The 27,229-nt window shown below is 41.2% G+C and overlaps 1 protein-coding gene across 1 annotated transcript in view; it reads left to right on the top strand.

The window, feature by feature from the left end:
• The window catches only part of RYR3 (ryanodine receptor 3), a 349,369-nt gene that overhangs the window by 26,182 nt on the left and 295,958 nt on the right, over positions 1 to 27,229 (top strand). The window contains exon 3 of the mRNA XM_029952228.1: positions 4,524 to 4,631. Within this exon, the coding sequence (XP_029808088.1) occupies positions 4,524 to 4,631 (108 nt within the window). The remainder of the gene's footprint in view (positions 1 to 4,523; positions 4,632 to 27,229) is intronic.

Genomic DNA, 27,229 nt, shown 5'->3' with positions numbered 1-27,229 from the left:
GAAATCTAGAACCATGAGAATACCAGCTATATTTATTCTTGCACTAGGCTGCCTCAAGCAACATGAGTTGGGCATGAAGGCAAAAATGGAGATACTGTTCTCATTAATAAAATTCAGAAGCTTCAAAGCTTCTGAATAGAAATGTCCTATTGGTGATGAGGACTGGCTTGTCAAGGACCCTCTGCTTTGCCCCAAGTTTTGCTTCTGTCTTGTGGTTCTCCTGTTTGTTTGATTGCCCCTATTACCATCCCACTGACCATACTAAGGCACCTTGCTTTAATATTTTGTCTTCCTTGTAGACCAAAATTCTTTGCTCAATTAATGTAATCCATCTACAACAGGCTAGAGCTTCAAAAAAAAAAAAGTTAAGCAGAAAGGAATAACAGAAGAAAAATTGAAATGGAAAGTCAAATGTATTCCAGTGTTCTAGCTTAAAGTTTCAGATTCTTAGGCAATTAATATACTCACTCTTCTGTCCCCATTTACATGGAATCCCAGAGGAAAGCATGAACATGAACTTCCCAGGTCTCTTACTTCCTACCTTCAGACCTATCACTGGGTGGATGCTTCTGTGACATCTGCCCAGGAACATCCCACTGGCTATGTTGATTCTTCATAATGTGGATCAGAGAATGTGAGATGCACTTCTCTCTGCTACCTCATCCCTGCCTACTTAGTTTTGGCCTCTATTCTTACAATCACTGCTTCTCCCCAGATGACTGGAATTAGTAATGACCTACCCATTGCAGTAGGGCTGAGTCCATATAAACCCATCAGCACATAAGTATAATAAAGCCTCAATCACATGCATCTAACTGCTCAGTCCTGGGACTGGAGTAGGAGGTATAGGTAGAAACACCATTAAACAGAAGTTATTCTTTACTTTCTCCTTTCTCTAGATGCTCCCTTTACTGACCCATGATGCTTGCAAGTGCTCAACCTTTTTCTTTGAATTCAGAGCTATTGATAATGTTTCTAGGGTGTATCATTAAGGCATGACTGTGTGAGAACCATATAGATCAAATAGATCTAGTGAAACAGACTGCACTGCATGAAGAATCGTATAACCAGAACAGAACAGAGTGTGGTTAACAGCATGGTAGAGGGGTGACAGCCCTCTGTGTAACTGACTCCCTTCTTCATTTTCCCCCAAAGCTTGGCTGGCACAAGCCAGCCCAGTGCTGAGTGCATACTGCGAGGTTCTTGATAGAAAAATGCTTTGTTGACTTTAACAACAAGAGTATCAGGTTCCCACCATCTTGGTTTTAGGGAGCCCCCCCCCCCAAAAAGCATTGAGTGCACTGAGGAAGATGTTACATAGATTTATGGAAAATGGAGAGTCCATAGGCTTTCCCTTCTTTGACTTTCTACATAGCAGAGCCAAATGAATACCTAGTTCCTGGCTTTCTCTGCGCTCTGGGATCTCAAGGATTTCTGTAGGACATTTGGGAATGTAGTGCATCTCTAGGCAAAGGACAGGGCTGGGGAGAGGGATGAAGAGCTATTTCAGAACAGATGTCAACAGAGCCCTTCCCTCCATGCTGAGAATCTGTAAACACATGCCGCCTGCCTGGCAGGCAGGGTGACTGAGGCATGGGCTCCAGAGCACAGAGACAATGAGCTGACCTCCTAGGGGACTCTCTCGCTGGAAACAAATTAGCTTTGATGGACGAGTGGCCTTTGCTCATTCTTGAGGAACATAGAGGTGGGAGCTCAGGCCTGTGTGGAGTTTAATTAAGGATGGCAGCTGATGTAGCAGGTCAGATGGCTCTGTGCTCTGGACTCCATTTATGTCACAAGTTAGTACTTGCATTTTGTTTTCTTCCAGATACTCCTGTTGCCCTGTCTTCTCTCCTGCCACTGCCCATGTGTCGTTCTGTGTGCTGTTAGACCAGTGTGACCTTATCCCCAAGTGTGGGCTCCAGGCAGGGACCACACTCTAGAGGTAGAGAAACTGAACTGTATGGGAACTGTATAAGCCGGCGCAGGTACAGAGCTCTCCTATGAGGTGCTTTCTCCCTGTGCCCTCTATTTCCCGTTTCAGTGTGCCCATCTGCACCAGTAATTAAGTCATGACCACCTTGGGACTTTAAATATCTGGATGGAAAAGAAAATTATCATTGGCACATGTCTAGTCTCTGTATTATTGGTGGCCCTTCATCAGACTAGATGATGGCAGTGCTGGGGGAGTGCTTCTGTGGAGCAGACCCAGGGAAGAAAGAAGTGGGACCTTGAATCCTTTGGTCTCCTGTCAAGGCAGGAACTCTAGCTCTGAGGCCTATGAAAGTTTCTGTCAAAAGAGTGGAGTAGACGTGGTTCTTGTAAAAGTGAGCATGAACGTTGAATTAGCCACGAGGTACCCTTTAAAGTGCCAACCATAACTGCAGACCTTCCTGAATGGAAAAGGCCCAAACCACATGCTTGAGTGAAGGGGAAGAAACCCTCAAACCGTGGCCCTGTTGCTTCCGATTCCGGTGACCTGAGATCCTGGTAGAGGAAGTGGTGGGAAAGAATCTCTGTAAAATTCTGGGTGATAACACTGAAACTGAGTTGAATGATACATGTTTATGGGTAAGCCTTTAGGGAAATGCTCTATCATAATGTATGCTGCTTATAATGATGCTCTGTGCACTCTAGAAACCCTTTGTGGATGTGACGCTCTGTCCTGCATTAACAGTTGCTTGCTCGCTCAAGTCCTATACAGATGAGTTAATTACTTATAGCAAGAGCAGACTTTGAAAACAAAGCAAGAAATACATAAAATAAAAGCTGTTGTGCCCTATAATAGTTTCTCCTATAATAACTTTGCAATTTTTTGTAATACCCGAATTCTAGGAAGACTAGGATTTTAGGATTTCGGACTATTTTCAGAGACCCTGAGAGGAAAAGTACTTAGTAGAAGAGTACTCAAAAGTGAAGTGGGTCATAGGCCCTTAGCCTTTAGGATAGGATTACACATTGTTGACTTGGGGGTCTGGAAACTTTCATGAAGGGAGATAATAAGCTAGCAAGTAGAATGTCATCTTACTTGAGGGCATTGAGGTTGGGAAGCAGGATGACGAATATACAAAAATGCTTCAAATTTAAAGGAAACTTAGAGATTACCATTTCACTATTTTAAAAATGAAAATATTGAAGTGAGAGAGGTTATCTGTGCTTTGGTAGCAGGCTTTCTGTAGCTTTTAAATTGGAGCTCCATGGAAACAGCTCTACCTATCTGAGTGTTAGACATGAGCTTTTGGTGACTTCTGGCCCTCATTCCTGTTACTGTCCTAGTGTCCGTGTTCTCCAGCATCTTGTAGGAAACAAGGCTTGGCATGTTTTATTCCTAAGGAGGATGGCAAGTCACAAACCTGGACTGTAAACTCCTATAGAGCAATGATTTTGGGTGTCTTTGTATCTTTCTCAATACCATTTACTGTGTTTTATATAAGTGTAGTACTTAAATATTTGCTGATTGAAAATATTCTAGGGTGAAAAATACTTTAACATTTTCATCAGTGGCAAGAATCATGTAGAGTTAAGTGTATAGACTTTGGGGACAGACTGCCTGGGGTAGTTGTAAAGGGTAGTTGTAAAGATTAAATGAGTTAATATTTTCGAAGCACTTAACACAGGGCTTGGCACAGAGAAGGTGAGCATTAGCTATTCCTCGTCAGTGTGCAGCAAAAGCTGTATTTGACTGTTGTTGAGAAATATTCCAGAACAAGTACAAATATTATATCACTGGAGCACATAATAAATTAGAATGATTTTTGTAGGGACCAGCAGTTCTTCTGGACATTTCTTGTTGAGAATTATATGTATATGCCTCTTAATCCTCTCTAATACTGCTTTTTATACCATAGTAGCCAGGTTTTCTCTTTTCTTTTTATTTATTTTGAGAGAGAGCAGGGGAGGGGCAGAGAGAGAGGGAGAGAGAAAACTCCAAGCAGGCTCTGCACTGCCAGCAGAGAGCCTGACGCAAGGCTCAAACCCATAAACTGTGGAACCATGACCCAACCCAAAACCAAGAGTCAGATGCTCAACCAGCTGAGCCACCCAGGTACCCCAGTATCCAAGTTTTCTTAACAGGTAAATAGATTAGCTATTGTGGTCACGTTGTCTAGAGCCACCTTGTGGTCTGTCCACTGCCCTCTTATAAATGACTGAATGATATCTCAGTGGCCCCCTTCCTTTGGTCCTACTTAGGCATCAGTGTAGATCAGTGTATATTTCCTTTCCCTTCTTTAGCAAGGCTGTCTATGTGTTTTTCTATGTGTGCTGCCAGCCTCACTGAAGTTGCTCCTGACATTTTGGTCACTGTTTCCTTGAGACTTAGACATTTGCTCCATCTCATCCTTTAGAATCCAGCTTGAATCCCATCTTAGCTTGAATAAGAGAAATCCACCTTTTATATTCCTATTCATCCATCCATCCACCTGTCGCTTTGATTCATAGGCTCTTTCTTTGCCCTTGAGATGTTATTGTGTGGTCCCCTACTAATATGAGTAGGTATCCTCATTCTGTTTTTATTTCCACAGTATGTTCCTCCAGATCTCTGCGTCTGCAATTTTGTGCTGGAACAGTCCCTCTCTGTGAGAGCCCTGCAGGAAATGCTTGCCAACACAGGTGAAAATGGCGGCGAAGGGGTGAGTACCTGATTTACACTAAATGGGGACTGGGACACATGATAGCCCAAAAGTACAGACTTTATTTCATTCCTCCAGTTTTGAACTGGAAAACCATAGGAACTTGAGCTGATCCACGTAGAGATACTAAATCTTTCTGTGTTTGATTCCTCTTATTAAACAACCCTAATCCTGCTTCCTTTGGATTAACCATCTTCCACAAGAAAATGGAAGAGATCACCATTTATGCTGCATGCACAGGCCATAGGACATTGAACCTACTCCTTTTCCCTAATCTGTAATCCACCAGAAAATGTGAGAAGGGCATTGAGATGGAGGGTGCCTGTTAGGCATTTCTTTTTTCTTGGGAATATCTCATCAGAGATTTAGGACTGCCCTGATAAAGTATAACTAGATTATAATAGTTTGGTAAGGATTTCCTGTAGAATTCAGTCTTTGACTTCAAGGACTCTACAATTTCACTCATGATGAGAAAATATAGAGCTGTCATGACTTTTTTTTTTGTTTGTTAGAAGAATGGTCCCTAAGTATAAAACTGAGGGATTATACTCCATAGCTCCCATGTCAGAAAGTCTTTGACCAGAGACCTCAGAATAATTTTAACTCTTTCTTTCCCAAATGACCCACATCCATTTATATCCGTTTTTCAACAGGTATTTTAATTCTGTAGCGTGGATATCTCAAATCCAAACATCTCTATCCATTCCCCTTAGATATTGCACTAGATGACTATCCTCTGTCTTCCAGGTGACACCAACAGTCTACTAACGGCTTTGATTCCTTCTATACTTAACCACACACACACACACACCCCACTGCTGTTTTATTTCATTCATTCATTTCTTTTGTAATGTTCTTGTCAAAATACAGATCTAATCATTATACTTTCCTGTTTAAAACTCTTGGTCTTCCCATTATCTTGAGAAAAATTTTAAATTCCTCAACTAGACAAAAAGCCTTTGAGGATCTGTCAGCCCTGCTCACCTTTCCTGCCCTGTCCCTCACCACTCTACGCCCCCCCCCCCAGATACTCAGCATCCCAGCCAGATGGCATTCCTTTCACATCCTCAAACATAGCAGCACTCTTTTGCCTCTGATCCTGTGTGTCCACTATCCCCTCCATTTAGAACAGCTTCCTCCTCCTCTCTCTCTTCCCCTATGAAATCTCTACTTTTCATTCAAGGAACCAGTTTAAATATTAGATGTACTGAGAAGCATTTGTTGACCCCACGAGTCTGAGAGAGGTGCCCTTGCTTGAGCAACAGTCAGTAAATAGTTCTCATTCTGTACTGTAAGTCCAATTTTCTGCATCCTATACTGGGGAGTAAACGGCATGTAGGTAGGAACAATGTGTAGTACCTAGCACAGTTTATTCTCATTTGATTCAAATGAACTCATACATAATAAGGAAATATCTCATTTATGGTAGAAGAGATGATGATCATAGACTGTAGGGAATCAGTATTTACTTGTAGGTCATCTTCCAGCACTTAATGTGACCTTACACAGCTTTATCATCTCTTGGGGCCAGAGTGTTCTCACCTATAAAATTAGAATGTTTAATTAGTTTTCTAGGGTCCTTAACACCAGCCTTTGTGACTTTTTGCTCTTTTGGTTTAAAATAATATGCTTTTCTCAGCCATACGAGAATAGCTTTGTTTTGTACTGGAGAGTATTAACACAGGTGAGTTTTTGTTCTTTGGATGTTCACTGATGTCTCTGTTTACTTCCCCCTCTCAGTCAACTTCAGTACCCATGCTTTCCTCCATAGGCATATGCCCTTCAGCTCAGTGGAACAAATCTATTTTTAATTCCTCATTGTTTTTACAAAACTAACAACTCCTCATTTATAGACCTCTTTGGTGAGGAGGAGCTAGTGGATTTGGAATATTACCACTTTCAGTTTCAACCAAGATCAGCTAGACTCTGCCTACGTACGGACCAAGGATAGAAAGTGGGAAGATGGATGCTATGTTAACTGGAGAATTATCTCTTGGTCATTCTTTTATCCTGATTTGGTCAAAAAGAATATTTGAAAGGACTCTTTAATTTAGCACAAGTGATTCAGTGAGTTCTGTACATGACAAAGTACATTCAGAAGTTCTGGTTGTAATCCTTACCCTTCTTTATTGCCATGCACTTGAGTACTAGTCATAACTTGGTTTGTTTTAAAGATGCATACATAGCAACTAATTTTCCAAAGAGAATGTCAAGACTCTTGGTAGGAGTACTTAGTTTTGGAGCATACAAATAACACTGATCTTAAATAAGAGCCACGTTGGAGGAGAAGTTTACTCTATATAATTATATATTTCAGAGGCCATCTTTAATTTGCCATATTCAAAAACCAGCACATTAAATCTTATTGGATGATTCATTCTTTTTGAAAACTTGAGTCCAAAATAAATGACCTACAACATTTTATTGTTAAATATTCATTGATCACCATGTTGGATCAGACTTTGAAATTTCCTGTGTGTCACATCACCTTTTTGTGCTATTTTACCAAACAGAATAGTTTTTTTCTCATCTTGACACATATATTATTATTGTCACCACCGTCATCCTTGACTAGCAATTTTAGAGCTAGAAGGAAGGGACTTGGGAGAGGAGCTGGAGTGCAGATGGGAAAGGGTACTCTTGAAAGTATTAAGACGTTATTATTTGTTGGTGGTTCTTCTAACTAGTCACCTGGATAACAGCTTCAGCTCAGCTACTGTAACCCTCTTGGGACGTTCTCACAATTCCATCCGGGCGCTCGATCTTTACCATGAGAAATAATATTTTTAGATAAACCTCTTGAGCCTGATTGTTTAGCTTTCCTGATGTGATTTCTGTGCCCATTTACTATTAGTACTTAATTTGATTTTAGATGATGATATTCAGCAGGGAAGAAAAAGAGGCGAGGGAAAAAGAAGGATGTGAGTTAACATGACAGACCATAATGATTCTCTGGCAAGTCTGGGGAGGCTTGAGTGGGATGACGCTTCCTTTGTATGCCAGTCCATTCTGTTTGGAAATAGGCATTTACTGCTTTTAAATAGATATTACTTTCACTAATGATCATGACTGCCACCAAATGGGATGCTTTGAAGAGTGTAATTTTTCCTTCTAGCCATAAATTGGTCCTTGTGTGATGTGTCTGTTCACTGCTGTGCAGCAACTGAACATGTTTAAAAATGACTTTGGTGGTTTGTTTATTCACGTGATGAGTGTACAGAAGTCTTTTTGCAAGGAGTTACAATTCTGCAGCCATTCCCCTTGCTAATGAAGAAAAGAAAGGTGTCCAGCTTTGTTTAACAACAGATTTTGTTATTGAAATGTCCTTTGCTACAGCATGTGGGACCCAGCTTTATGTTGAAAAGAAGAATAAATGATGAGGAAGATCTGGAGGACAATGTTTGGTGCCCCCCAGAGTCTACCCTAGCTAAATTCATCTATGGGTCAACTTGACTCTGAATAAATCCTGATTTTATTCTAAAGAAAACAACCAAGAGATGCATGTTGGCACTGTGCCCAATTAAATGACTGGAGTTTAAGATCAAATCCCTGAATACAAATATTAAAATGCCCTAACATTTTTGATTCATTGATTGGACCTACAATGTATGAAATACCCAGCCCTTTCAGCAGGACATGGTGCTAAAAGAGATGCCACCACCTCCCTCTGAACCCTCAATCCTACCATCCCTCAGAAATTTGTAGTGAGAACAAGTCAGACTTGAGAATCAGGCAGATGTGTTTTCAGTCCAGGTGACCTCTGGGGCAAATTCCTTTTCCTTTCTGTACCTTACTTTCCAGATCCTCAAAATGCAACCTACCTCATAGTGTTGGGTGAAAAGTAAATGAGAGAAGTCTCTACAAGTGCTGAAAATGTATATTGGTTTCTCTTCATCTCTGCTCCACTCTCTCCTTTCCTATTTGGATGCCTCACAGGAAGGAGAGGGCTGGGCTACATAATGTGGTGCATAGAACTTCCATGTGGGTTTTGACACAAATGAGCATAATCCTTCTACAAATGAAAGGCCTTCATTAATACAATTACCAGCTGCACTCCTGATAAGGGCTCTCCTTTTCTCTAAAATGTAATCATTGTTAGACTTCTACTTAAAAAAAATATATGTAAAGTGTATTAATATTATGAATGCCATGTTACTGTTTTGCTTTATATGCGGCAGAAGAACGTATAACCTCATGAACACGTAAGATCATGCTTGACAGTAGCTGCTAAAATGTCTAGAAGGCTAATATACAATCAGCCTTTAAAAAAAATTTTTAGTGTTGATTTTAGAGAGAGACAGAGCATCAGTGGGGGAGGGGCAGCAAGAGAGGGTGACAGAATCTGAAGCAGGCTCCAGGCTCTGAGCTGTCAGTGCACAGCCCAATGAAGGGCTCAAACTCACAAACTGTGAGATCATGACCTGAGTTAAAGTCAGCCGCTTAACCTACTGAGCCACCCAGGCACCCCTACGCAATCATTCTTTTAACCTTGATTGGGAAATGTGACCTGGAAAGATAGTACTTCTGCAAGAACTTTTCTCAAAGGTCATGTCACTGAGAGGTAGTCCTTTAATTTCCCATATTACTTAAATGATAGTCCCACTAACTCAGGCTTCTTTCACTTGCCCCTGTCTTTTGAGTAGGAATACTACTTCAGCATAACTGTGGTGTATGGCACCGTTGCTGGGTCTGAGGAGGATAAGCCTCTGCTTTCTCAGAATTCGGGATTGTGTCCTGGTACCATGTGACCTCATAACCAGAGTGTGTGTAACACGCTGGATGCATGTAAAGGTCATTAAAGTGCATGTCATGAGATACTTACCTTGTGGTCAGGTTCAGGACATTCAGCCATTTCACAAAGTCACAGAAAAGTGACAACACCATTTTCTCAGAATCTGTGAGATACCCAGGGATTATTAGGTAATGAACAAATCCAAACAGATGCTGATGAGGGGAGTTAGGAGCCCCTTGAGTAAAGCTTGAACTCCAGCTGTGCCCAGATTTAGAAATCTTGTGTAAACTCATCCAGCAGGAAGGAGTCTAATAAAATCCTTACCTCTTTATTCCTGGGGCCCTGAGTTCCCACCATTCTGTGTTGATGAGAGGAAGGGATGCCCCATCATGGAGAGTTAGCCTCTCAGGCTGAGGTTTTTGCCTTCCCTTCATACTTGTCAGAAAAGAGTCCAAGTGCAAATACATTTTGGTATGTGTGTGGAGAGGAAACAAGACTGATGAACGATGTACGAAGTTCTAAATAAACCTCCTCCCCACTGACCTTTCTTTAAAGACTACATTTTTCAAAAGAAACCGTTTCATCAGGTGCATTATTTGCACCTTTACAATGGTACATAAGCTTTACTTTGGACAAAAATTACACGGTCACTTCTGCATGTATTGTAAGTTGTAGGATCTTCCCGTATATGCCGTGAAGCCAGAGTAGCCAGGATACACTGAAATAGCCCATGAGGTGTTCAAATATGACCTTTCTTTGCATGAGTTGGTAAAAGCCACTACGTCGGGGACCCCAGGGACCTCCCCGGTGCTCTCACTTGGGACCCCGGCCCCACCCCCACCCCAGTGCCAGTGCCTGTCTGGTTGTTTCATCCTAGGGATGTTATTACCCGTGTCTACTGCCTCATTAGTGAGAGCAGGATGCCTCGCTATTAAATTTTTACTTGGCTTGCTGCTGCTTTTTCTTTCAAAGGGAGAAAAATAACATCCTGATTTTGAATGCTCCCCTTTCTATTTTCATTTACAGTGGGTTGCCCATACCTGCTACAAAAATAATATTTCTGTACTTAAAAACATAACTACATTTATTTGGTGAAATCATGCTTACATGTAAAAGCTTGGGGAGGGTATATGTCAATAACTACTCTTTCAAATCTGTCCAGTGTTAGAGTTCACTCAGGTTTCCTCACTGGAGGCAGCCCTCTTGGGGGAGGAACCTGAGAGGCAGGAAGTTTAAGCTTTGTCCTGGCACTGCCAATGGGAAGTCTGACCGCAGAAAATTTCCTACCTCCTCTGGGCTTTGGTTTCACCAGCTCTTAAATACTTGATACCACCTAGGTACAAAAGAACTTTCTCCTCCCTGTGGAGGTTGCCCCGCACCAGGTTAAAAAGGGAAAATGTTGCCACTTGATTCCTCTGGAGTGTACTAGTGCCCATGTAGCCCATCCCACTGATGAGCTGTGCAAATGTTAGCCTGTTTGTGTTAGCCGCTGTTCTTGAGACCGGCTCTCATAATTTGAGGTAGATTTGAATCAATGTGTTCATTCTCTTCCTACCTTCATGTGGACAAAGAATTTTCCAAACTCTAAGACAGCACCCCTAAAGCATGAAGTGATGACTATATAATTTTAATTTTTTTTTTGAGAACTGTATCTCCTGTAAATTTTCTTGTAGAAGGATATGGGATGTAATCTGTAGTTCTGACAGAATGTCTTTCTTCAAAGAGCCAAATGTTATTTTCAGAAATTAAATAATAATGAGAGGCCTCCAAACTAAGATTTAGAATATGTTTTTTCATAGACCAAATTGTCGTTAAATGAATATCTCCTTTCTTGCTCCTTTTTTTCCTCCTTCTTAGAGTTCTCTCACATGTTAGGCTATGATTTTATGCTGATATAGTAGATTTTAATGTTTTTCTGATAAGCTGATATTTATGAAAATGTATGCAGATAACTCATAATTTATTTTTGAACTGGCCTTTTGCTAATGTGATATCCAATTAAAATGTACTATCTAGAAGACCTTAATTCATGGCAAGAAAGTGCCTGTTTAGTTTTAAAAGAAAATCCAAATGATTGTTTGCAGTATGTCTAAGAAAAAGGAGTTCCAAATTTGTCTGATGTGGGTACTGATGATTTTGTTTGGGTGGATTTTCTTTTTTCTCTTTTCTTTTTTTTTTTTTTTTTAATGTTTGTTCATTTTTGAGAGATGGAGAGAGACTGAGCATGAGTGGGGAAGGGCAGAGAGAGAGGGAGACACAGAATCTGAAGCAGGTTCCAGGCTCTGAGCCGTCAGCACAGAGCCTGACGTAGGGCTCAAACCCACGGGCCCCGACATCATCACCTGAGCTGAAGTCGGACACTTAACCAACAGCCACCCAGGCACCCCCGGATTTTCTTATATAAACATGATTATGAAAAAGCGCTGCCCACAAAGTTTGGCTGTAGCATGCTGCTTGCTAGTTTCTCGATGACATTAGCACTGTACCGAGGGAAGAAGTGAAAACAAACTTCTACGCATGATACCACCGCTGAACGTGTAGCTCAAATAACCACCAACGCACGAGGTGGGAAATCTACCCCTTTATTCTCATTGGGTTTTTTTTTTCCCTACAGTAAACATCCATTTGATTCCTCAAATTATTTGAAAGCTTTTGCAGGAACTGCATACACTAAAATATCGATTTACTGTTTTTTTTCTGGTTTTGCTAGCTCAGTGACCTATCGGAATGGGTATGTTATTCACTCCTTTAATATACATGTACTTTGCATGGACAACTGATGCTAGCTTACTTGTAATGAACCGAGCTTCTCATGTGTGAGTGTTCAGGGCAATTTCCATTCTTTGTGCCTCTGCAAGACGTTGAAAGTTTTTTCAAGTCTCTCCTTTTTTATTCTGCATGTGGTCTGGATGGCCTGAGGCCATAGGCTTGAATGTGGTGAGGTGACAGAGGTGCAGCCTTGCCTCAATGCCAGCTTCTGGGTGCTTCCACTCTCTGCTGGTGCCATGATGCCATTCCAGTTCTGCTCTCCCATAGGGCTGGAATCATCATACAAAAGGAAAAAGCTAGTTCCATGGTCTCCCTTTGTCCTCCAGCAACCCTGAATGAACCAGCAGAAGATTGAAATGTTAATTTCAACAGTTAAGAATAACCATTAAGGTTAACTAGCTTTTTACATTTCTTCATATCCTGAGTAGAAGCATTTTCAAGGGAAAGAACCCATAGAATGAATTTTTAAGGTTGCAGAGGATCAAATCCTCCTCCTCCTTCCTGAATATAGTGCTTCGGCTTCAGTGGAATTGCCTTTTCTTTGGGGAAATGTTTTCATTGAGTCGGGTGCCTCATACTTAAAATCACTATGGCTGTGTCATCCTAGTGGTGTTTTTGCAAACGTGGTAACATTCAGCCTTGCTAATGTTACACAGATCTTGGAGTTCTTGCCATTCTTGCTGTTGACATTCAACATTCAACGCTGTTAGTCTAGTCTTGTCCTAACGACCTCAGTCATCTTAGCTTGAGCTTCTCTATGGCTGGACCAAAGGTGGTTCCTTATGCTGAGTTTTGTTTTGTTATATTACAATTGCAAAAAAATAAACATTTTTATAAAAGTTTCTTAGAGGAGTGAGTAGGGATTGGGCCATCTAAGCTTTCTCTAGACCATATACTGTGTCAGGTATATAGTTGCATTCTTATGGAGGGTGTTGATGAGAGATTTTGCTACATTAAAAAGAAAAAATCATTTGGGGGGGGGCAGGGGCAGAGATTGGTTGTAAAAATGGATTTCAGCTGCATTTTTAGGAATGTGTTTTAATTCCAAATGATAAGATATTTGAATTTAGGGGAAATGTTTGGGTTGAAACCCTTGCTTACCTTTTAAAAATGAAGCCCATTTGGAATTCAAGAAATCCTAGGAGAATAAAAAATCTTTGAGTTTATTTATTAGACTTTTCCTTTGATCGTGTAATTTACTTTTTAACAGCTACCAGCGTTTAAATTATATATTTGTAGGGGGAACTGAATGAACTAGAAAAACTTCCAACTTAATTTCCATATCATGAAAGTTTAATGAAAGCACCTATGTAGATACTCTGGTGAAGAAAACTGATCTTGGGGCCAGAGAAGGCCTGATCTCAACCGGCATTTCAGCGCTCAGGGGAGTGGGAAATCTCGTGGCTAGCACCCCCCACCCTACCCTACGACTGTGTGGTTTTTGAATGAAGGAACCTGACATTTTGATCAAGTGGAATCAGTGGAAAGCAAGAATAAGAACTGGAAGATTTAGGGTGCCCTTGGGGTAAAAAGGCAGCTGGCAGCTGGAATGGCAGGATGCTTCTGGTTTTGCTGGTGTTTCCTGTGCCTGATACTCAGGCTGGTGGGGGAGGGGAAGGTGGCGAAGGTGGCCGGCCAGCATGGGCTGGGAGTTCTGGCCTGCGCATTGCCACTCTGCCGGTGCTCTGTCCATCTGTCAGCAAAATGTGGCCTCGAAGCTACATTAGTGGCTCTTTAAAAAAAAAAAAAAGCTTATGTATTTTGAGAGAGATGGGGAGAGGGGGAGGTGGAGAGAGAGAATCCCACGCACAGAGAATCTGCACTGACAGCACAGAGCCCTACCCAGGGCTCGATTCCGGAGATGACAACCTGAGCCAAAATCACGAGTTAGACACCAGCGACTGATCCACCCCAGGCGCCCGTACAGTAGTGGCTCTTAAACATCATAGGGCACTGTGCCAGGACCTATGTCTGCCTAGGAATAATAATTTGCAAGTTATTAGGAAAATAACAAGGTAGGGATTATCTCACTAAGCTAACTTTATAAATGGAAAGGCCTACCTTTTTTATTTTCTGTGATTATGTCTTTGTGATTATGGTTATCAAGTGGGTTTATTTATTGGTTTGTTGACTGATTTTACTGAAATGACAGTGATGGTGTAGGTGATAGCTTTCTTCTTTAAAAAAAAAAATGCCCTTACCAATGTAAAATTGGTCACTATATTGGTGATCACTTTTGCTCCTGATGTTGAAATCATAGCAGCTTTTTGAGTTTTTTTAGCCCATAATACCTCTTCTTATGAACTCCAGGTTCTAAATAGTTTGACTCAAATACCAGACACCTGTTTTGGCTTGAAAGCTGTTGATTTACAAAAATTCTGTTCTGATGAAACCCAGAGGGTTGGCGCCCTAGTTGGTTGCAGTTCTCGCCTTCTTGGTGGACAGATCACTCCAGGTCTTCCCTCTGTTGCAGTGGGGAGGCACTCTGAGTTCCTAGGCACCAGTTGTGTGTCCTGTGTTGATGTTATTGAGAGAAAAGTAGACCAGGTGGTTAATCGTAATGGCCTGTCCCCATGTCATTAATGATGTGTGGCTTGAGGCTGGGTTCTCTGCCTCCCTATCTCTGCTGCTTGTCTACTTTGATGAGATGGAGGATGGCAGGCAGGAGAATGGAGAGTCATTCTAAAGAATGAATTAAGGCCGTTCTCATGTCCACGTGGCCAGCACCACACAGGTTTTTGCTGAAAAACCGCCCTTGGGAGTTTGCTTGGGAAGATGTTCCCTCATCCCTCTTCCCCTCAGTCCTGCTGTCTGGGTGGTCTGGGACCATTGATGAGAGCTCATGGCAGGACTATTCCTGAAAATACCTGTTTTTATGTCTTTGGTGAGATTCTAGGAAAGTAAGTTGAATGCAGTACTTAAGAGAAAAAAAACCTCACATGTATATATTTAAATAGTTACTTTTTTAAGTTTATGACTTGGTTTTAGGAATTTCAGATTTATTGCTGGGGTACAGAAATCTTCAGATTATATCTTATCAATGGGTTCAGGTAACTGAACTGTAATTACTGAGGCACCTTTAATCAAGCAGGGAGCGCGGTGGCCCTGACTCCCTCAAAGTTAACATAGCACTCTATACTTGCTGTTTAGGCATGGCAGCAGAGGAGAGAGGAGCAAGTATTTCCCCCCAGTAGTCTATAAAACTCTCTTCCCATGATATGACCCTGGAAGCTTATGTCCTGCCCTCATAGGGATTTCCCATAACAGCTTGGGAAAGGGACATTTTTGCAAACCCTTGTCCAATTTTAGGATTCATACAAATTTTGGAAATGATGACCTGACATGGTATACTATCTAAAAGTCCTACCCTTTATCTCAGCCTTGAAATGGATCCATTCGCATGTTTCTAGAGATTTCCAATAATGAGGAGAATGGACGGTGAATATTTAACAAGATGTATCTCAGAATCTCTCGCCCTCCTCCGGGTTATAAATTTTGTGGTGGTGTTGATTGCCTGTTTGGCTCCCACACCCCACCCAGGCAGGCCTGGCCCCCAGGGTGATATAAAGTGTGGGGGGGTCTCAGTAGGAGGAGCCACACTTCTCTGACCTCAGACAATTGACCTGCGTCACCAGAAGGCTCAACAACTGCTGTTTCCCTGTTTCTTATTCCTTGCTGGCAGCCACTTGGATGTGTGAAGGGGCAAAGCGATAGAGATGTACAAATCCATGATTTCTGTCAAAGTCCGTGGGAGAAACAGTAGGATGGCAGTATTCCCAAGCCCTCTTTTAAGAATGCAGTCTCTTAAATACTGAGAACAAACTTAGGGTGGAGCAGGGGTAGGGGGGAGAGGGCAAAGTGGGGTGATGGGCATTGAGGAGGGCACTTTGTGGGATGAGCACTGGATGTTGTATGGAAACCAATTTAGCAATAAATTATATTAAAAAAACAATGCAGTCTGAGGTTGTCCTGTTGGTAGTGAATTTCATTTCCCAGTCTTGTAACCCCAATCCTTACCTACAGCCCAGATCCCTCATAAACTCCTTGCTGTGTCTCTCCCAGGTGGAGCTACCTAGGCCATGGTTGCTTCACCTCTAACATTATTTCCTTCATTTGTCATTTTGTATTAGATATTTTTAGATTGAGCTGTTTGCATGGCAGCCAGGAATGGTAAGTTCACTCTGTTGAATCCTGGTCCAGACAGGTCCAGTTCCAAATGATTTTCCCCTTTTGCCTAATTTTTTCACGCTCATAGGAATGCAAAATACTCCTCAGCCCTGCTGGCCCCTTCCCCTCATTTGTCTGTCTGTCCTTCAGCATTCCTGGACTTACGGCTTTTAGAAATATATATTAACTTAATTTAATTCTGTTAATGAACCTCGGTATTTTTTCTTTCTTGTGGATAACAGACATCACTCAGCATTTCCCCAGTTTGCACTGGTCTTTACAAACTTATCCCCTGTATAAGAGAGATCTATTTGTATCTTCTCTTCTTGATTTATTTTCCTCCTACAATAAACTACTAAGATGTAATTCCAACAGAAGAAAAACAGACTTTATTTTCATGTCTTATATTAAAATTTTTCAGTCTCTTCTTTTGAAGAGTGATATCGCAGTTGCAGTGTCCTGAGAAATGTGCCAAAATAATCAAGACCTTGCCATTATCAATATTTGAGTATGTTTCATCCAAGAAGAGCTGCTTTAATTCATCTTCAGGTTTGAGCACAAACAGATAAATCCACCCCCAAATAATCAGGTTCTTCTCAAACGTGCATGTGTCTATCCTTCCAAACCAAAAGACTTTTGTATTTAGAAGATCCACTCTAAATGTTCTCACTTGATCTGCGACAGGAGTCTTGAGCTAAATCTACCACATCCCAGTGGATTCCACAGCAGGGGCAGGCTGGGACGACACCCTACCCCCAGTGTCCCCAACCTCCCTGATGCTAGGGCTGCCTGGCTCCTGAAAGTCCAGTTTGTGGTCCATGAGACCGTGCACAGCATTCTGTCCCAGATGGAGCGCCTACAGTTTTTCAGACCAGATTTTTTAAAAAGGCAATCCCCGTGATAATTCACCAGTAAGGGGCAATGGGCATCACCATGTTAACAAATCGGTGGCAAGAGCCAAACACATTATCCAGAGTTCTCCTACCAACTAAACAGCCTTTCTAATTCATGTTCTTATTTTATAATCTAGTGATTGAAAAATAGCATCAATATAGGACTAGCACAATTTGAACTGAGAAGACGTGAAGACTATGGAACCTCAGCTGTACATTATGGTGACCTTTCCTCACATTGTGTCATCGTTGTTCTTCTTTTGGTGTTACCTTAGATTATCTTCCGTGTCTCTCTCCAAATACACCACATGTTCCAAAATACAGTCATCATTTTCTCTGTGATGCCCAGATCCCTTCTGCGTGGTCAGAGGGAGCACCTGTTAGCCTTTTGAATATTACTGCTGATGTCTTGGAGAACATTCTTGCTCCTGCATGGCAACAAAGTAGCTCGGGCCCATCTTAATTCTTCTGTCACAGACGTGAACTTGAACAACTGTGGTTCCATTTCGTGGAGAATAAGTCAGAGACCAAACTCTGATGTTAGGGAGGCATATTCAATAGCCTCTGCCATTGCTAGTGGAGGAAATATTGGCATGACGCCAGAAGAGAGATTACTTCAAGCATCTTAGACTTTATGTTTATGAAGACCATAAAGGTCACAGTGGTATCTCCTATGTAATTCTAGCCTCACTCAAGTTTTCCTGACTTACATGAGCTCTTATTAAACTATTTTTTTCTCTTTGAGGTAACAGGTTTCCTGTGGCCTGTAACTATATTGTACTGCACTGTGCTTTCTCTATTTATTTAAAAAGCACTTAAAGCATTTTTATCTTCTGGTTTCATGGCATTGTTTTCTAGTGTGCTAAGGAAGAACTTAATTCTTCAGGCTGCATAAACAGTTACAGATACACATTCATAGGCAGGGATAGGTCACCAGAAATTTTTAGAGCTACCTTGGCTCAAGTCGGTCAATCTGTCTCTCAAACTCTGCCTCTCACTTTGGACTGACTCTTAGACAACCTTTTTGCTTCTTTCTGAGGAGCATTAGTCAGCCACAGTCTCTCCCAGAGTAATTAGTAGAGATCACCTGCAGCATTCTTTTTCTTTTAAGTTTTATTGAGAGAAAATGGGCATGCAACACTGTGTAAGTATAGATACATGGATGTCAAGTCATTATGCTGTATATTGTAACATTATTACCACAGCAAGTTTAGTTAATAGCCACCATCTCATATAGTTTAAAAAAAAAAAACACCTTTTTTCTCCTTGTGATGAAAACTTTTAGGATTTACTCTCACAACAACTTTCACGTATGCCATATGGCAGCATTATCTAGACTCATGATGTTATATATTACATCCCCAGGACTGATTTATCTTCTGACTAAGGTTGGTCCCTTTTGACCACATTCCCCCATTCCTCAATCCCCACTTCTGGTCACCATAAATCTGATCTCTTTTTCTAGGAGCTGGACTCTTGCTAGATTCCACTATGTAGTTTTGTCTTTCTCTGTTTTATTTCACTTAGCATAATGCTCTCAGGGCCCATCTGTGTTGTCACAGATGGCAGGACTTTCCTTCCTTTTGTGACTGAATAGTATTCCATTGCATATATACCCCACAACTTCCTTATCTGTTGGACACTTAGGTTGTTTTCATGTCTTGACTATTATAAATAACATTGCAGTGAACATGGCAGTGCAGATATCTCTTCAAATCATAATTTCATTTATTTTGGATAGATACACAGATACGGCATTGATGGATCATAGAATAGTCCTATTTTAAATTTTTTGAGGAACCTCCCCACTGTTTTCCACTGTGGCTGCACTAATTTGTATTCCTCGCAACAGTACATAAAGTGTACTGATTTTCTCCACATCCTCATCAGCATTTGATCTTTATTTTGGAGGGATGGTGGGGAAGGGGAGATGATAGCCATTCCAACAGGTGTATGATTACGTCTTATTGTGGTTTTAATTTTCGTTTTTCTGATGATGAGTGATATTGAATACCTTTTTGTGCATCTCTTGGCCATTTTCATCTCTTTTTTGGAAAAATATCTATTTGGGTCCTTTGCTTATCTGTAATTTTACTACTTAGGTTTTTTTTTTTTGTTTTGTTTTGTTTTTTTTTTTTTTTGCTCCTGAGTTTTAGTTCTTTATTCACTTTGGATATTAACTACCTATCAGATACATGAGTTGTTAGTATTTTCTCCCATTCTGTAGGTTGCCCTTTCACTTTGTTATTTTTCTAGCTGTGCAATTTCTTCTAGGAGTTTTATGGCTTCAGGTCTTCCAATTAAGTCTTTAATCCATTTCAAGTTAATTTTTGTGACTACTTTAAGATAGGGGTCTAGTTCTGTTCTTTTACATTTAAATATCCAATTTTTCCAGCATCGTTTATTGAACAGACTGTGTTTTCTGCATCAAGTATTCTTGGCTCCCGAGACAAATGTTAGTTGACTGTATATGCGTGGGTTTGTTGTTGAGCTCTCGACTCTGTTCTATTGGTCTGGGTATTTGTGTTTATGCCAGTACTATAGTGTTGTGATTACTTTATCTTTATAATAAAGCATGAAACCATGAAGTGTGTTGCCTGCTGCTTTGTTTTTCTCTCCCAGTATTACTTTAGCTATTTGGGTTCTTTTGTGGTTCCATATAAATCTTAAGTTGTTTTATCTACTTTTGTCAAATATGTCTTTGGAATCTCAGTAGGGATTGCATTGAATTTATAGATTACTTTGCGTAGTATAGACATTTGTCATCTTTGGTTTCTTTCATCAATGTCAAATACTTCTCAGCATCAATAACTTCCACCTCCTGGGTTAAAATTATTCCTAAGTACTTTTATTGTTTTTGATGCTATTGAAAATGAGATCCTTTTCTTATTTTTCACATAATTCATTGCTTGTAATGTTATTTTGAGTAACAAGTCAGCACATTACATTAATGTTAACTACCAAACCCTTTGGGAAATGACTGATTCATGGATTTTTCTCCAGCCATTGAAGGAGGCAAATGTCAGCACAACTGAAATTGGAGTTTTTTTATATAGATATTTTTTAGTTATATTTTTCAGAATGTGAACAATACTCTGTGTTTCTGAGCTTTTCTACTCCTCTCACAGATCACTGCAGCTAATTTTCTCTTCTTTCCCTTGCCCACAAAGCTTCTCTTGCAGCTCAAGAGAAGTTGGGTTTTACTTGTCAGCCTTGATAGATTATCCTTCCAATGTCACTGTGATGAATTTACTCTCTGCACAAGAGGGAGAAAAATAGATCCAATGGTGTTTGCACCATCCAATTCCTGGATCCCATTCACAGTCAGCAGAGAAGACTTCTTTTTGTTCTCTTTGACAGAGCTATTTGGGAGCAGGAACACTTAGACCTAAGCTGGACCTCTGAAAAGTGAGTTTTGAAAGCAGCCATGTGAATAGCACTGCTCAGGTGTTAGATGATTCAGAACACCTCGAAAAGACACTAACCTTGCAGACACAGAAAAGTGGAACGTTGTAAATAAGGATGCAGGATGCTATGTACTCTTAAGGGCAGGGGATCTATAAAGCACAGAGGCCAGAGTGAAAACAGATCAGAGATGACCCAGTAGGGAGGGGAGTGACCCAGTGGTAACCAAAGAAAAGCAAAAGACCTTCCCCCCCTAACCTGTTCTGTTCTTTACCATAAACTTGATCTTTTCCCAGGCCCAGTAGAGTCCAGGCTGGTGGAGAAGGAGGTCCAGAATGTGAGTGAGGCAGATTAAGAAGAATCTAGCTGACCTGCAACATGGTGAAGATAGGTAGATCTGGGAGGTGGTGATAGTGGGACTCCCCAGAGAGATATTATAGTAGGGATTTTTGTCATTTTTGTCTTTCCACCTGTCACATATATGGCAGCAGAGCTAAGAGGCAGAGAAAGTCAATTTTTAGTTTCACTAAAGCTTTCAAGCACAAGGGGCAACAACCATATTTGTTCTTTGTTTGAGTGGGGTTCTAGAGAAATGCTAAAAAGAAAATCAGTCCCTCATCCAGAAGGACAGTTCTGAGAACAACGAAGTACTTGCTGACTATAAACATCATACAGATTACTTGGGTGAAGCCTCCAGTGTGGCTGAGGAATCCCAGAGGGGTGACTCTTAAGGCTGGCTGTCCGTCAGGACCACCTGAGAGCCCAGGCCCCATCACAGACCTCATTCTCACAGAATGAGAATTTTAGGGAATGGCCCAACCTTTTGTGCTGTAGGGTTTTGGCTTATTTTGCTTGCTTTGATTTCATTTTTAATGTTTTACCTTTGATTCTGATTGATAGCTGAACTGAGAACTACTTGTCTAGAATCAGTCCATAAGATATTCAGAAGAATTGTGCTATGGTTCTCAGAGCAGAATATGGTCTTCAGACAGATAGCAAGTACTAGGGGCACCTAGTTTCCTGTGTTCACACAGGCCCACACATATACAGAACTCTTAGGAATTGGCCTCTTCATCCAAGGCCACTTCATAGACTTGTGTGTTTGTTTCACTTGGATATATGGCCCTGGGCTTACTGTACGGATATAGAGACAGCAGGATGAGTTGATCTCTGTCCAACAAGATCAGATTTGAGACCAGTATGAGGAGTATTAAAGGGCATCCAGAAGAGAAAAATAGGTTGAGGAATGCAGGATAAAGGGAGGAGGATCTGTGAGCAAAATAGAACTGATTTCATCTTCTGCCTCATAGCCTGCATGGAGTACATGTGTTTGCATACAGTAGGACTCAACATTGGCTTTGTGGAAAAAACTTAGTCCTATTTTATTATCCATAGGATGAACAGGGATTTTTTTCTTTGCTAGAGAAATAATACATTAGAGACCATGGTTAATTTTTCATGCCAAGGTTATCTGACCTTTCGGATGTTAAACGCTTGGTAGAAAAATATGCGGTATATGTTACCTTGGATGAAAGGTAATGATTGGGCAGAGTGCTTAGTCTTGACCCTATGTGGCTGCTGGTCTACCATTTCATCAGAGCCTGATGAATGATGAGTGTAGCTAGTTCAAATAAAAAGCCAGAGCAGTGACTGGAAAACAAATCTGGCTGCTGGGGTTCTTTTAGGTAAAGAATGAACTTGGCAATGTCAGGTTCTTAGAAGTTTGTTAGTCATCTGTGGAAAAGAGGGATATATTAATTCAGAGAAAAAAAGATTGCTTCACCTCTTTCCAAAGTATACTTGCCATCAATCTAAATGTCATTAATACCCTGACAAATACCTCCTGTCAGTTTGCTCTCCTGAAAGACACCCTAAAAAGAAATGTGTTAGAGCTGCCATTCTGACTGTCTGGTTTCCCTGGACATCTGTCTATGTTCAGAGGAAAGTACAGATGTATCTAGAATGACCCTGTGCTGAATTTGGCAGCACCCCAACAACAGGCTTTTTCTCCTCTGTGGAGAATGGTTATCTTTCTGTTCCGCAATCAGTGTCTGTAAAATCCTAGCCCTGGTGGGAACCTCACAAAGTAATTTGGTTTGTTCCCTAAACTCCTTGAATTGGTGGGGTTGGGGGGATGGTTATACACATCTACATAGGTTCTCATGGAGCAAAAACTTATTTTTAGAGACGTAACAAGAGATTCCTCGGGTCTTTTCAGCCTGCGTTAAGGGCTTATGTCTGCACCATGTAGGGACTCTTTTTTCCTAGAAATTGCAAAGTTCTCACAGGAGCTCGTGAACTCTGGGTCACCCCGGAAGCCCATCCCCAGCCCCCAGCTCATCTGAACATCCCTCAGATTTCCCTTACCCAAATCTGTGCAAGATTTGGCCATATTCTGTGTCAGAGGGGCTTTTTGCTGAACTAACAGAATAGCTCCCTGCTGTGCAGGTTATAGTTGGAGAGGAAGCTCATGACCCAGAACTTACTCTCTCAAATTGGGCTGTGGCCCTTCATCCTTTTGTCCTGAAATACTTCCATGTGGCTGGGAAATTAACGACCTGAACAAAAATAAGTTTTCCAGCATCTTCTTACCCAAGAAAAGTAATTCTGGGTGCTTTGAAGAGAGGGGCTTGGCTGAATTGAGTGAATTAAAAACTGTGGGAATGGTACATTTGGCACTGGTGGTACGTGATCGAAGATGGATTGTGTTCTCCCTACTTAAAGAGTGACAGAAAGGAGACTAGCCTGGTTTTATACATAGCTTGTGGAGCCTTCCGTTCTTCAGGTCTGTCCCATGTGGTGATGGGAGGGGGAAGCAGGGAGGGTGTGGGAGGCGGAGCTCCTGGCTTCCCAGCCCCCTGCTTACCTAACTGCAAGAACTCCTAGCAGAAGGAGAAGTGACTCCCGTAGGCTTTCAGCCAACCAGAGTCAGCCTTTTCTCTGAGGGATCCTGTTGTGCCTCACGGCCTCTGACATGTGGGCCTGTGGTTTTGGAAAGGCAACTTGGCAGACTGCCATGATCCCTGGACGTGGGGAAGTGTGGCTGTCAGATGCCTCACCTTCCTCCTCTTTTTTTATACTTCATTAAAACTCCATTTCATTATTTCATTTTTTAACAATATCCTGAGATCCCCATGAATTATGCCAAGAATATGGCCTCCTTTCAAGTACTTTTTACCTTAAAGGCCTGCACTGTCCTGGTTGAGTTGCCCCAGACCCACTTGAAGGATTTCTTATGGGGAAACCCCTTAGTGTGATTCTGACCTGAAGGTGTGGCTTTCTGTAGCTGGCGATTGAGCCTCCTTTGACTGAGAGTTTGAGATCCATATTCACTATCCTATTGCAAATAGAAAATCAAGTTGTCAGAATAAAAGAAGGATCCTTTAGGGCACCTAGGTGACTCAGTCGGTTAAGCGTCCTACTCTTGACTCTTGATTTCAGCTCAGGTCATAATCTCACAATTATGATAACGAGCCTCCCCATCCGGCTCCACAATCTGACAGAGCCTGCTTGGGATTCTCTCTATTCCTCTCTCTGCCCCTCCCCTACTTGCTCAGGCGTGTGTGCACTCTTTATCTCTCTCCAATAGATAAGTTTTTAAAAAAACTCTTTTAAATGATCACTTTTTTAATAGAGTCTTTATATCCCAAGACAGGGAACCCAGGAAAAAGTGGATTTGGCAATTTCCTAGCTTGAATAGTAGAGTATCTGATGCAAAAAAGATGGCCAAGAAAAGCACTTAGTGCCTGCACTGGGCTCTTCAAGATGTCACACATAGGCAGAGAATTCAGATGACTAGAATGTGTTTATTGAATTTATTGGGGTTTTTTTCCACGACTATTTTTTTAATGTTAAATTTTTAAATTTTTTTTTTGAAAGAGAGAGAGACAGCGTGAGCAGGGGAGGGTCAGAGAGAAAAGGAGACACAGAATCTGAAGACAGGCTCCAAACTCTGAGCTAGCTGTCAGCACAGAGCGTTACATGGGGCTCAAACCATGAATGCAAGATCATGACCTGAGCCAAAGCCAGACGCTCAACCCACTGAGCCACCCAGGCACCCCACCATGACTTTAGTTTGACTTAAGCTTTAAAGTTAATCTGTGCATGTGGCCTCCCATTCCTGGACTACACTTTCTAAATTTCAGTGGACTGCTTAACTATTATTAAAGAACAAAAATTGTCCCTGTTACCGGGAGTTTACAATCCAAGACCTGTTGGGGAAAATGCCCATCAGTTCCTTTGTTGTCCTTTGAGCTGGGGAAGTATTGCCCAGTCCCCTCTGCCCACCCCTCTTAGAAAAGTGGGGACTTGGGAGTGTGGTCAGAGGGGAGTAATGGTCTGGCCTATAGTAACAGGGGAGGGTGAACCTGGAATCTGACAGCTGGGGAGGCAGCCTTGGAAGCATGAAATAGTCTAGAAAGCAAGTCTTCAGGAACCAGAGTGGGATCTAAGGTGAAGGTTCCTTGAGCAGTCAGAAAAATCCATGTGTTTGGGATCCAAGCAGTAGTGACTTTGTGTGGTGAGAGATTTTTTCCTCTGGAGTCTGGACCTGAGCCTGAGGAAACTAGGAGGGAGTCAGAGGGGCCTTGGATAAAGACTGCCTCCCTGGGGTTTCCACTTACACCAGGGAAGAGCTAGACTCTGGGTTAGTGCTGGAAAGAAGGCGCCTGCTGTGTGCAGCCATCAGCCCTTCAGACAGGGAGTCCTTTACTTAGGATTCTGGTGAGTGAATGACATCCATGAGCAACTTAAGTTGTCATGATGAGACAAAACACTTTTGTAGCATTCCACTTCTTTAAACACATGCAGCAGTTTTTGCCCCCAACACCATGCACTTTTTTTTTATTGCAATGTCATGATAGCTGTGTAAGAAATTTGGAAAAGTCCAATGGTTCTGCAACCAACCAAATGGCTAGTTCATCTTTCTAGATTTTCTGATTATTCTTGTATATATGTAACGGTTGAGGGCATTTTGCATTCTGCCTTTTTCACCGTGGCATGTTGTACACATTTTCCTGTGTTTCGGGTAGTCTCTGTAATCATCTGCTTTAATGGCTACAGGATGGAACATCCTAAAGAAGCCCATGACTTGCTACACAGAATTTTTCTTTTGGATGTTTAGGCTCTTTCCAGGTGTTTGGTTTGCCTTCATTATAATGCTCTTATCACACCAGGGTGCATACTTGTTTGCTTTGCTTGAATTATTGCCAGAAGTGGAACTCCGACAGCAAAGGTTGTAGGCCTCTTTCTGGCTCTTTTATATATCACCACGTTGCCGTCCAGGAGTTGCACTCCAGCACCTTGTGCAGGACCACACCAGCTGAACTGCAACTTGGACAGCATTGTGTTCTCCCCATTTCTGCAAAGTTAGTTGATGTAAAATGATTATGAAAATGCTTTAACTGTCATCCTTTTCATGACTGGGAGAGATAAAATCCCTTCCATATGTTATAGCTTTATTCCTGACGCGAATCATTTATTCGTATCCTTTGCCTGTTTCTTTACTGAAGGCTTGGGTTTTTGTCTTACATTTCAACCCAACTGTCACAGCGATACAAAGTATTCTATAATCTATTCAATGTTTCCAGTGTTCTGAAGTTCAGCGATCTTGGTACAATCTTATCTGTTTTTTTGTTTCCTCTGAGTGCATCTGTTACTTCAAAACATGGATAAGTGTTAGCTCTGTAAAGGAATGTGGACTTTTCTATTATATGCTAGTTGTAGAACTTAATTTTAAAATAAAATATTTAATTCTGTTATCTTTCCAGAATCTTTTATATTTTCTGTGGATCTTACTGAATGCTTTTCTGATTTGCTATCCACATATCATTTATTTAATAATCATGCCTTCTCCCCCATTATACTAAAAATCGGCTTTATCACATGCTATACTTGATCATTTGTTTATGGACTGCCTAGATGGTCCTGCATTCTTCATTCTGAACTGGTACCAGAAAGAATTAATTTTACTTCACAACATTTGCTAAAACTTTTCAGAATAAAAATTTAAAAAAAATTTAAACATATATTCATTTTTGATGGACAGTGTGAGTGGGAGAGGGGCAAAGAGAGGGAGACACAGAATCTGACGCAGGCTCCATGCTCTGAGCTGTCAGCACAGAGCCTGATGTAGGGCTCGAACCCACAGACTACAAGACCATGACCCGAGCTGAAGTTGGACACTTAACCAACCAAGCCACCCAAGGGCCCCAGAACAAAACTTTCTTACTTCTTCTATTTCCTGGAAAATTTTATGGCAATTCTGTTGAATTCCAAAACACTCCATTAGAATTATCATTAAAACTGCATTAAATCTGTAAATTAAGTGTAGAAAAATAGGCATTTACAAATATTGGTATTCTCATTCTGTAGCAATGTACACCTTAATATTTCACCAAATTAAATTATATTTCACAGAATAAAGTTTTATGGTTTCATTCTGAAGGTTAAACTCATCTATGTAAATTCCTAAAATTTTTAATATTTTTAATCAGTTGTAAATAGAATCATTGATTATGTTTCTAATTGAAAGTACTGAGTTACCTGCTTTTGTTTATACTGTTAAGGGGTGTTGTTAGGTTAATGGGGTGTTCGGTGTTTGTTTTTACTTATGTGGCGTCATTATTGTCAGT

This window comes from Suricata suricatta, chromosome 9 (genome assembly GCF_006229205.1).
Source record: "Suricata suricatta isolate VVHF042 chromosome 9, meerkat_22Aug2017_6uvM2_HiC, whole genome shotgun sequence".
NCBI lineage: Eukaryota > Metazoa > Chordata > Mammalia > Carnivora > Herpestidae > Suricata > Suricata suricatta.
This window is presented reverse-complemented; position numbering and strand designations above follow the sequence as displayed.